This window comes from Dermacentor variabilis, chromosome 1, assembly GCF_050947875.1.
Source record: "Dermacentor variabilis isolate Ectoservices chromosome 1, ASM5094787v1, whole genome shotgun sequence".
In the NCBI taxonomy this organism is placed as follows: Eukaryota; Metazoa; Arthropoda; class Arachnida; order Ixodida; family Ixodidae; genus Dermacentor; species Dermacentor variabilis.
Window position 1 is genome coordinate 238,033,011 of NC_134568.1, and position 11,076 is coordinate 238,044,086.

The window sequence follows — 11,076 nt, forward strand, 5'->3', positions numbered from 1 at the left end:
ACTTGATTTCTTTGACTGGGAGGAAGGTTTGGCTAATTGGCTTGACATCTGGAATGGCAAAGCAGCCCAAACGACCAGGACAGAAAGGGAGAGACACACAACATGCAGAGACACACAAGCACTCCTTTCATGCTTCTCCCTTTCTGTCATTGTCATTTGTGCTGCTTTGCCATTTTTTTCGTTTCTTTATATTGTTTGTCATAGTACAGTGTAAAATATTGATTGTCGAGGAAGTGGTCGTTGCAGTTATTCTCACAAGTTGCACTTCTCTATCAGTGAAGTCCACCTAAAGGAAAGGATCTTCCCACATCCCATTGGATATATATATAGTTTTTCTTTTTTAATCTCTAGTGTAAAAAAAAAATTACTACTGCTTTGGTGTACTCTTTAGATGCAGTTATTTGGGAACTGTGGCTGCTAATTATGTTATATAATTTTGGTTTAAAAAGGTGCAGTTCTAAACTTTCGTGTAGAATTGGTTATTTTCTGTTGCGTTTTTTTTCCCCGGTCCTAGCATTGTTGAGGAGCCCACAAATACAGTAGAACTTCGTTCATACGTTTTGGAATAAATCGCAAGAAAAAAAACGTACTAACCTGGAAAACGTACGATCCGAAGTAACAAAAATTGACAGACTCAACTATTGTTGACATCTACGTAAAGTGAAGCGTCGCACGGATCGTCGCGGCACGAGCTGCCGACGCGCGTGGAGCTGGTGTTGCCCCGGCGGCCCGAAACGCGTTTTTTGTTTTCCTATTGCATGGTGTTTTAAGAGGGGCACGGGAAACCGAAACGAAATCGAGCTGGTGGGCGACGCCGGATGCCGCCGAAGCGAAACGTGATGCCCACATCGCACCGCCTGCAGCAGACAACGGCGGCGCGTTTGGATTATCGCCCACTAAAAGCGCGCAGTACGCTACCAATGGCACTACGCACCACGCACTGTAAAACAGGCAGGTGAAGATGCTTATCGCAATAGGTTTGGCGGCGATAGCTGCGAAATAACTGCGAATGCGGCCTGCGACGGTCCGGGCGGAGATTTGCTGGCACCAGAATAAGAAACTGCGCGCCGTCGTTTTCACGTGAGTTGGGCGGCTATATACCCTTGTCGATCGGGCGCGCCTTGCGAATTTTTTTTTGTTTACATGAGATTTAGCGGCCGGAAAACGTATACGATCGCAGTCTGCAGCAGGGACCGGTGGCGCGTTTCGGTTATCGCCTGTTAAAAGCGTGCGCTACGTTTCCGACAGCACCACGCGCTGTGAAACAGATAGGCGAAGATGCTTATCGCACTAGGATTGGCGGTGATAGCTGTGAATGCCGCGTGCGACAACTCTGGAGACAATTTGCTGGTACCGAAATGAGAAACTGAGTGCACGCCGGCGTTTTCACGAGAGACGAGCGGGCGAGTGTTGCGGTGAAGCTGCCGAGCCGGGCAGCTATGTACTGTTCTCGATCGCGCGCGCGCGCATTTTCTTGTTTACATGGGATCTAGCGGCCGGAAAACGTATCATATCATCGCAGTTTGGCGATGTACTGAACATTGGTGCCGAAAAATCGTGTTTTCAGGCGACGTATGAACCCGTAAAAAATGAGTGTTACTCTAGTGGATCATTTTTTGTGTTCTTGATTTCGAACGTTGGCGCTAGGAAAACGCACGTAACGGGACTGTATCAACGAGGTTCTACTATATTATGTTTGACTTAATGCTGGTGTAGCTTTCTGACAGCTACTGCTGCTTTGCAGTGGCAAGAAGTGCAGTGTAAGCTTATTGGTATGTCATTAGGGCTTTTTTAGGGTGGTGGGAACAATTAAAGGGCACAAGGAAGGACACAAATGCATGAACTTACTGCATGCATTGCTGCTGTGTGTGCTTGTGTTCTCTTCTTGTGTCCTTGCATTCATTGCATTATGTGTGACGGCATTTGTGTGAAATGCCAAAGCTATAGCTATAGTGTGATCGTGCTTTCTTTGCAGCCGCCACAGTATGACCAAGAAATGGACTCGCGGCTTCTGCAGCCAGGTGTGGCAGTGGGCCTGGCCTGGACTGCAGCTGGGGGTGAGATTATGTTTGTGGAGGCATCGCGCATGGAAGGCGACGGGCAGCTGGTCCTCACGGGCCAGCTTGGAGATGTCATGAAGGAATCAGCAAAGCTAGCCCTTAACTGGCTACGTATTCATGCCGACAAGGTATGGGTGCTTTCCGCTCAGATATTTGAATTTTTGGTGTGGCTGCCCAGTGTAGCTTTGGCCTTTCCTCTGGCACTTCTCATGGCTTTCAACCATGAGATAAGCTTCATTTATGCATAGGCATCATAAAACACTGACGGTTTAGCAGTGCGCATGTTTCCTTTGATTTCAGTTCCACCTGCCTGTGCAAAAGGGCACTGACCTGATGGAGGGCACAGATGTACACATACATTTTCCAGCTGGTGCTGTTGGCAAAGATGGACCTTCAGCTGGCGTCACCATTGTTACTGTACTGGTGTCACTCTTCACTGGCCGCACAGTCCTTCCTGATGTGGCCATGACAGGCGAAATTACTCTGCAAGGCTTGGTGCTCCCGGTATGAATTCTTTTCCTGAAGGGTTGATTTGTTGCTTTTTCAAGATAGTTTCAGCATTTTAATAGAATTGGCACAGCCTGTAGTTGGTTGTGTTGATCTGAAGAATAGAATGGCTATTGTAGTTTATCCATTTAAAGGGACACTAAAGGCAAATATTAAGTCAAGATAAAGTGATAGATTAGTGCTTGGGAATCTCTAAGGCGTCAATAATATCGCAAACAGGGCCTTAGTAATCGAGAAACGGAGGTAAATGCAGGACATAATTAGAGACTCCCCTGGGACATTCAGGCACCTGCCTGATGACGAAAGCACTCCTCAGTTAAATTCTGTCACTAGTACTCAACCACTCATTGCAAAAAACAGCATTGTATTGCATTAGAAGACTAAATAAAATGCTATTTATCCAGTTCTATTTCATTTTTAGAAAAAGAACTAATTGAAATAACCCTTGACAACGATGTGGGCGGTCGAAATGCTTTGTTTTCGCTCAACTCTGCACCACCCACCCTTTCGCATTTCAGTACTTTCCTGATCGCGTAGTGCCGCGCTGGTTTCGCTGGCTCGCGAAACTCGCACAAATTGCAAGTAGCAGAGTATTCAACTTCCATATTATGCCTCAGGATGCCCGAACGGTCTACGCCATTCGACCAAAAAGCAGCTGCAGTCGCGAATCCACCACGCTGTCTTGGCTCGGTACCGCCGTCTGTCGGGTGCCGTTTTACTCACCAATGGCAGCAAAGGGCGGTGATGGTGTATGCAACGTCACCACTCCCCCGGTTGGGTGGCGGGTGATTTGAATTTTGAAAAAAGTATTCAGACCCTTCAGATGCAATTTTCTCGTAATATAAGTCCTTTCTTGGCCCGAAATAAGCATTGCGAGGCTTCTGGAATGGTATTTAAACAGTCCACGTCGACTTCTTATTTGCCTTTAGTGTCCCTTTAAGGGCCAGGTTAGTTGTGCCTCCATTTCTTTTTAACAATGAAAGCCTTGTGTGAATTGTGGTTCAGTCTATGCGAAGGAAATGTAAACAGGGTACCTGCGACAGGCCATGAAGGGATCTCCTACAGATAATGATGACCCCTTTGGCATCTTGCTGTGTTGTACAGGGCACATGAACAACAGTAAATCCCCCAGCTTTCCAAACCCCATGTATATATATATATATATACAGTCGAACCTCAATATATCGAACAGTGTGGTGATAGTGAAATTGTTCGATATAGCCAGAATTCAATATATAAAATCCCGTAAGAAATGCGTCAAAAACTTGGGCAAATCAATCTATGAAACAATCGTGGCGCACTAAATACTCACTTGAAGCTTCACGCAAAGTATTTATTTATTCGGCTGAAAGTACGGCAGTCGTATAACCTGCTTCTTATTGGCAGCCATGTACTTAAACACGGAGTCCTCAACATGGTCTAAACGAACCACAGGGAATAGGCTAGTGCCCTCTATTGCACCACAGTAGAGGCGTAGAAGGGCCAAAGCAGCTACAGCCTCAGTTGAAGTTGGGAGCGCGACAACATCAACACTTGCGGGATCAACCTCGGCAGCATCTTCATTTAGCCGCTACTTCTGCTGCGATCTCCACGTCCGTCAATCAAAGCATTTTGAAACACTGTGAATGACAAAGTATTAAGTTGCGTCTGCGAGGGCACCTATGAGTGAGCCCAGTGAGCATGCGCTGTCGTGCGTCTTTGTGGATGCAAACCGCCAGTCCTCGCGAGCCATGGCAGGCGCAGAGCACGGCACCGAGGAGGAGTCAATGCTGCAAATGCAATGCATCATTGATGCTGTCGAACTAGCCAAGCCGCCGCGTGTGTACGCCGCTACGTTCAAATGGCACCCTTGATGTGTGCAGCTATAGTGCGCAGTAGTTGGGAATGCCCATTGCACGACCACTATCTTCGAGGGTGTTGCAGGAAAGCTCCCTGCCTGTAAACAGAGCGCACATGGTCTGGGGTGGCGGAGTTCAGTATATCCATTTTACGTCCGACCCCGTTTGAAATAGAAAATTAAAAATGCCTGCAGTTTTCCAGGTGATATAGAAAGTGTTCGATATACACAATAATTTGATATATCCATGTTCAGTATATCGAGATTTAACTATACCATACTTACTCGTGTAATAGTCGCACCCCTGAATTTTTCGTCAAAATTTGATTATTTTTTTTTACCCGTGTAATGATCGCACCGCAAACTTGTCGCAGCGGTATGTCGAGTGCCAATGTATGTCGGTATGTCGAGCTAATGATGATCGTGATTACTATCTGTCGAATGCTCTCAAATGCTACGCAAACGACTCTTGAAGAGATGCCAAGTGGTCTGCACGCACCAAAAATTTCTAAGCAGATGCCCTATTTCATTCCTTTCATAACTTTCCGCACTCCCATGAAAAAAAAAAGCTACAACCAAACTTGCCTCGGCTTTATTACTTGTAAGCTTCATAATGGTTTTGGCCAACAACAACAAAAAAAGGGGCCTTTCGGTTCTTCTCGTCTGCACTTGTGAGCACGCAACAAATCGCGAGCGGCAACTAAAGTGGCCACGTTTACACTAATACGTTAGAAGTGTACCCTATTCATACGCCGACGCTTGTAACACAGCTAAGATATTCGCCCACCCTTAGCGGACAGATACCGTATTAGGGTAGTAGTGAAGACGAACGCCGCAGTTTCCGCAGCATGCCCGCCATATGTTCCTATGTCACTGGCAGCTACGTGCGCCCATCTCTGTTTCTGTCCCCTCAAAGTGGACATGGCTACAGTATTGTCGCAAACTTGCCGATATTAACAATATTATTCATTACTGATACGGAAGAAACTGTTTCAATGCACTTAATGTGTTCACGAGAAGAACAAAAATCATGTTCGGCGCGTTCGGCTTGCTCCGCCGGCCGCCATACTTGTTTTGGTGTCCCGCACTGTTACAGTGGCAGCCACCTGCTTGTTAACCTGTTGTCATCCCGCAGCAAAGGCGGGATGAAAAAAAAAATTTTTATTTTCGCGGGAAGTTTAACCCGCGTAATGATCGCACCCCTGAATATGTGTTGAATTTTTTTAACAAAAAAGTGCGATCATTACGCGAGTAAATACGGTATATATATATATATATATATATATAATTCACCTGTCTGATAATATGAGAATTTACAAGACCTCATAGTAGGAGGCAGTTCAGTTTCACAGCCTGAGTCCTCTTGCACCACAAAGAATCTGGCATCTCTCGGTGGTGTAATCTTCCTTGGTGAAATTGTTTTATACTCCGCTGTCACTAATACTGCTTCGCCTTTCCGGAAAAACTGCAACATCTCTCTCTTCTTTTTTCTGCTGCGCATGACTGCTGTTCATTCTGATTTCGAGTGAATTCGGCTTGGATTTATTTCGGATACTGAGTGAGTTATACAGGGTGTCCCAATAATAATGCACCAAGACTTAAAAAAAGAGCAATTTCATTACTCCAAGAAAACTTTGTGTATATTGTTTCCAGTACAGTGGAGTAGCCAATAATATTTTTGTGTTACTGAGGTTGAATTAGGTAAATTAATTATCTAACTCAAGAAGTACTGTCGTAATTATTAGTGTCAATATAGCATTTGTAGGCACCCCCAAATGACATCTAACTGCAGTGTTTTAAATGACGTACTAATTGCATACAATTTTTTCCGATTGGTAAAGAAACTCCATGAAAAAATGAAAAATAACATGAAACTGCATTCCCACCCGCATCATAAAGCAGCGCCCTCAAATAAGCTGATTGAAAGCAACCACTTTGCCTGTCGCAAACCCGAAGAGACAGCTCATCACCTTGATAATGGCACGGAAGGAGCACCAACAGCAGGTTTTACGGCTTTGCAGCTATTCCTCCTCTCATTTCTACGTCACACTTATTATCCGTCTCTCAAGGCCAACTGATCAAATAGATAACAAAAGCCCCTTGATAACGTGGCCAAAGCGCCGCTCTGACCATGCATGAAGCGCAAAAAGCAATGCAATAGAGACAGAATGTTTCAAAATCCCGGCTCTGCTCGCACCACATCGACAGAGTGTGTGTGCATGGAGCTATATTTCTCACTAGAAACTTGCTCTGGACCAAAGCCAAATTAAAGTGACGGTTTTATTTTTCATGAAAGTATATATATGCTGCAAGAACAGATTCGTGGCAAAAAGTGAAAGCGATACAAACAGACCAAGAAGCGACCCTCGTGTAGAGAAAAGGCAAGAAAGAAAATATACCACTTCTAAATGAGCTGAATTGGAAATCGACCCACACGCACACACACACACACACACACACACACACACACACACACACACACACACACACACACACACACACACACACACACGCACACGAACACGCACGCGTGCACACACACACACACACAGAGAGAGAGAGAGAGAGAGAGAGAGTTCAGTGTGCCCTGGTTACCTATGAATTCGTAAGCCCTGTTGAACACCAGCTGCTGCCAAGAGGACGTGTTCAAATAGGTCCGCTTCATCGTGTCTTCAGTGGACTTCTCAACAACCGACGGTGGAACTATACGACAGGCATCCATTATCCTTGCCTTGAGCTAATCTGACGTCCGTCTTGATCATGTAAGCACAATCTTTCACATAACCCCAAAAAAAGAAATCAAGTGGATAGAGAGGTCAGGTGACCTAGGCAGCCAATTTACAGGCTCATGCCTCCCAATCTGTTGCGCATGAAAAGTCGCATCCAGCCAGTTACGTGCTCGGCTGCTGTGTGCGGGTGACCCACCTTGCTGATGCCACAGAAGTGGAAGACGTGACAGCGGAACTTCGCTGCAACACTCATTGTCACTGCGTGATCGAAGATGGGACCGATTATAGCACCGGCGTAAATTCCGCCCCACACATTGAACGACCACTGGTACTGGTGCTGATTGCGTTTTACCCAGTGTGGATTGGAGTCACTTCAATAGTGTTCATTGTGCAAATTTACCTAGGCATTTCTGCAAAAGTTGGCTTCATCTGTGCACATGATGTTGCTCAAAAAGTCCGGTGACTCATCGGCTTTCGTGAGAATCCAATTCGAGAAATCTAGACGATTCTACAGGTCCCTATCTTCCAAGCATAGGTGCTGGTTAAGGTGGTACGGGTGAAACGCCATCATTTAGAATCCTCCAAGCTGATGACTTGGATATTCGTACCTGGGCAGCCATGTCCTGCACGCTACCATGAGGGTTTGAGGCCATGAATGCTAGAACAACTGTGCGTAGGCTGGGACTGAAAGATGGAATCCTCCGCCGCTATTTCTTGAAGCTACTGGTTTGTGTCAGGTTCTCATAATTTCTGATGATAGTCTATCTGCTTGTTCTACCACCACACTTCCATGACTGATATATATTTGTGGCTTTCTGTTGCCATTCGCAGCTCCCAAGGCAAGGATCATGTTTTCCTTCTGCTTAATAGAGAAAGACATGGCGACTGGGACGAAGCAAAATGCACCTTTAAACATTTGCACTGACGTTGTCAATTCGCTTTTCTGGTGATAGGTTTTGTGGCAAGAAACAAAAAAAGACAAAAAAGAACATCTGTGCACTTTATTTACACTAAGACAACAGCTATCACAGCTTGTTTCCAACTAACACCAAACACTACGTGTTACCTCGGCCGGGGTGCGGCAGATAAGGCACTAACTCGATTGCAAGGTTTTTCTTTATTTTCTTTATTTTGTTCTGGCTAACTCGGAGGGAGCCTGTCCGAGGGTGCTACTTTATGATACGGGTAGGAGCGCAGTCACATGGTATTTTTCATATTTCGCGGGGTTTATTTATCAGTCTGGAAAATTAGTACACAATTTGTAAGTCACTGAAAACACTGCAGTTAGATGTCCCTTGGTTGTGCCTACAAATGCCTTCTTGATACTTTGATAATTAGGATAGTATGTCTCTAGTTACATAATTATTTACAGTTATGTAATTAAATCTCAGTAATGAAAAATTTACTGGCAGCTACTCCACTGTACTGGAAACATTATGCACTATATTTTCTTCAAGTAACGCATCGCTCTTTTTTAAATCTTGGTAAATAACAGCTCATTGGGACACCCTGTATATATTTATGACCTCTGCATGCAAGCGACGATGTTTCCATCCCTAATAAATGTTATAAATTATTAGAAATGCTTTTCTTTTCACGAGTCGTTAGCATTGTTTACTGGAAGAGAAGCAATACTGATGCACATATCATTCATGTGCATTTCGCACGCCGTTGATAAAAGACTCTGCCGGAGGGGTCACTTAAGTCTATAGTTTTCTTCAGGGTCAAAAAAGCACCCAAAGCCATTTGACGTGAAGCGAACAAGCGACGATGTTTCCATCCCTAATAAATGTTATAAATTATTAGAAATGCTTTTCTTTTCACGAGTCATTAGCATTGTTTACTGGAAGAGAAGCAATACTGATGCACATATCATTCATGTGCATTTCGCACGCCGTTGATAAAAGACTCTGCCGGAGGGGTCACTTAAGTCTATAGTTTTCTTCAGGGTCAAAAAAGCACCCAAAGCCATTTGACGTGAAGTGAACATACTGCGACATATTCATTCTCTATGCATAGGCTATCCATACCTGTAGAAATGTTGTTAATTGGCTACTTCCTTGTCTCTGAAAAATATAATGAAATTTACGTTAACAAAAGTTGTTGCTGGGCTAGTTGGTTCTTGCTTAACTGAATATTGGTAAGCGCAATGCTAAGACGGGACAGAAGCACTTGTCATGTGCTTCTGTGTCTATCTTCTGCCCCGTCTTAGAATTGCACTTACCAGTATTCAGTTGTTAATAATGAAATTTGTCCTGTTCATATATTTAAATATATTGTGTATGTGCATAGTGTTTACAGCATAAATTTAAAACGATGCTGAAGTGATAAAATACGGACAAGGCAGCCGCTGCTGATGCTTCTAATGCGCTTGTCTTCCTATTGTCAGGATTTGCAGAAATAAAGCGAAAGTATGAATTAAAAGCCATGCACATCTGCGCCAACAATGATGTAGTAAGCTATTAGCCACAATAAAGTTTTAAATGAAAAGGTCGAGGCAAGTCAAAAGAAACCTCAAATGATGTAGGTGAAAAAGCTCTAGTAATGACACTTTGTGTGTGTAGAGTGGAGGCTTTTTTGGCATCCCCCTCTGCCCCCCCCCTCCCGGAAAACATTGGAGGGGGCTCAGGCCCCGGAGCCATCCTAGTCGGCGCCTGTGCTTGTGACACTGCCCACACTCAATCTTGGCCCCAGCAGCTTCCACGCCATGTTGCTTTAACGCATCACAACTGTTCTCCTTCAATTTGAGCCTCCTCCTTCTTTCTCAGCTTGAGGATTGTCGTGGTTTGGCAGAAAATGCCATTTTTATCTGTACATAAGCAGCAAGATCACATACCACTCCTTGTAACTGTCAGGTGGCAGCATTCGACAGTGATATGGTTGGTTTTTGTTTCTAAATTAATTGATTGAACATTGTTTGTCTCAGTTGGTGAGGATTTATCTCTTTAGATCTGTTTAGAAGGGTAGTAGTTTGTGCATGTTGGGTACTCAATAAAGAATGAGGAAGCACAACTAGACTTGCACAGAAAAAACCACATACTCTTAGAAAGTGCATTTTGTGTTTGTACGTACCTTTTTGTCTGTACCTGTCTTATTTGCGTTTCTTTATTCTTGCTTATCTGTGTGGAGTTACATTAATGCTTTAAAGTTTTTCTGTGTGCCATCATCTGGCAAGCTCTATGCTTACGACGGAATTTCGTTACATTAGCATGCAAGAAATTACACACACACACACACATATATATATATATATATATATATATATATATATATATATATATATATATATATATATATAATGATTATCGCCATCACTTGCATATAGCATTTAATTTGGCACGTGACACTGGTGGTTTTTCTGGTATTTGACCAACATACTACCAGTTGCTATCTATTACCCTACTGTTTGAACCTGCATAAGAAGTTACGAAACGCTTTGAATCATTCAGCATTGGGTAATTCATCCTTCTTTTTATTTATTTTACCATGTTTGAAAGTCTGCAAAGACCCTTGTGCTTTCTGAACACCTCATTTTAATTGAAATGTTGTGCAACCTAAGCCAGTTTTGCATATTGTACTGGTCTTGAATTGGCAAAAAGTCTTCTTTATGCGTATAAAAAAAATAAAAAATCTGCGACTAACTATTTACCTCTGTTACTGTCTAGGTTGGGGGCATTAAAGACAAGGTGCTGGCAGCCCATCGTGCTGGCATGTGCAAAGTTATACTGCCTAAGAGAAACAAGAAGGACTTGCAGGAAATTCCGGCATCTATCAAAGTGAGCTTTTAGTTTGTTTTGCCACACCTGCATGGTGTCATTTTTGTATCTGGTGCTCACATGCAGTATGCTGTTCCTAGCATTGAAATGTTTTGTTGAAGGCCAAGCTTGCCAGTTAGAACAAAGTATTTATGGTCTTAGGCAATTAAGTACAGTCAAACCTTGAG

At 43.8% G+C, this 11,076-nt stretch overlaps 1 protein-coding gene across 4 annotated transcripts in view; it reads left to right on the forward strand.

Moving 5' to 3' along the window:
- Window positions 1-11,076, forward strand: part of LOC142560143 (lon protease homolog 2, peroxisomal-like) — an 86,990-nt gene that overhangs the window by 61,967 nt on the left and 13,947 nt on the right. For all 4 annotated transcript variants that reach the window (XM_075672015.1, XM_075672023.1, XM_075672006.1 and 1 more), the window contains exons 15-17: window positions 1,976-2,188; window positions 2,361-2,564; window positions 10,799-10,909. In XM_075672015.1, the coding sequence (XP_075528130.1) occupies window positions 1,976-2,188; window positions 2,361-2,564; window positions 10,799-10,909 (528 nt within the window). The remainder of the gene's footprint in view (window positions 1-1,975; window positions 2,189-2,360; window positions 2,565-10,798; window positions 10,910-11,076) is intronic.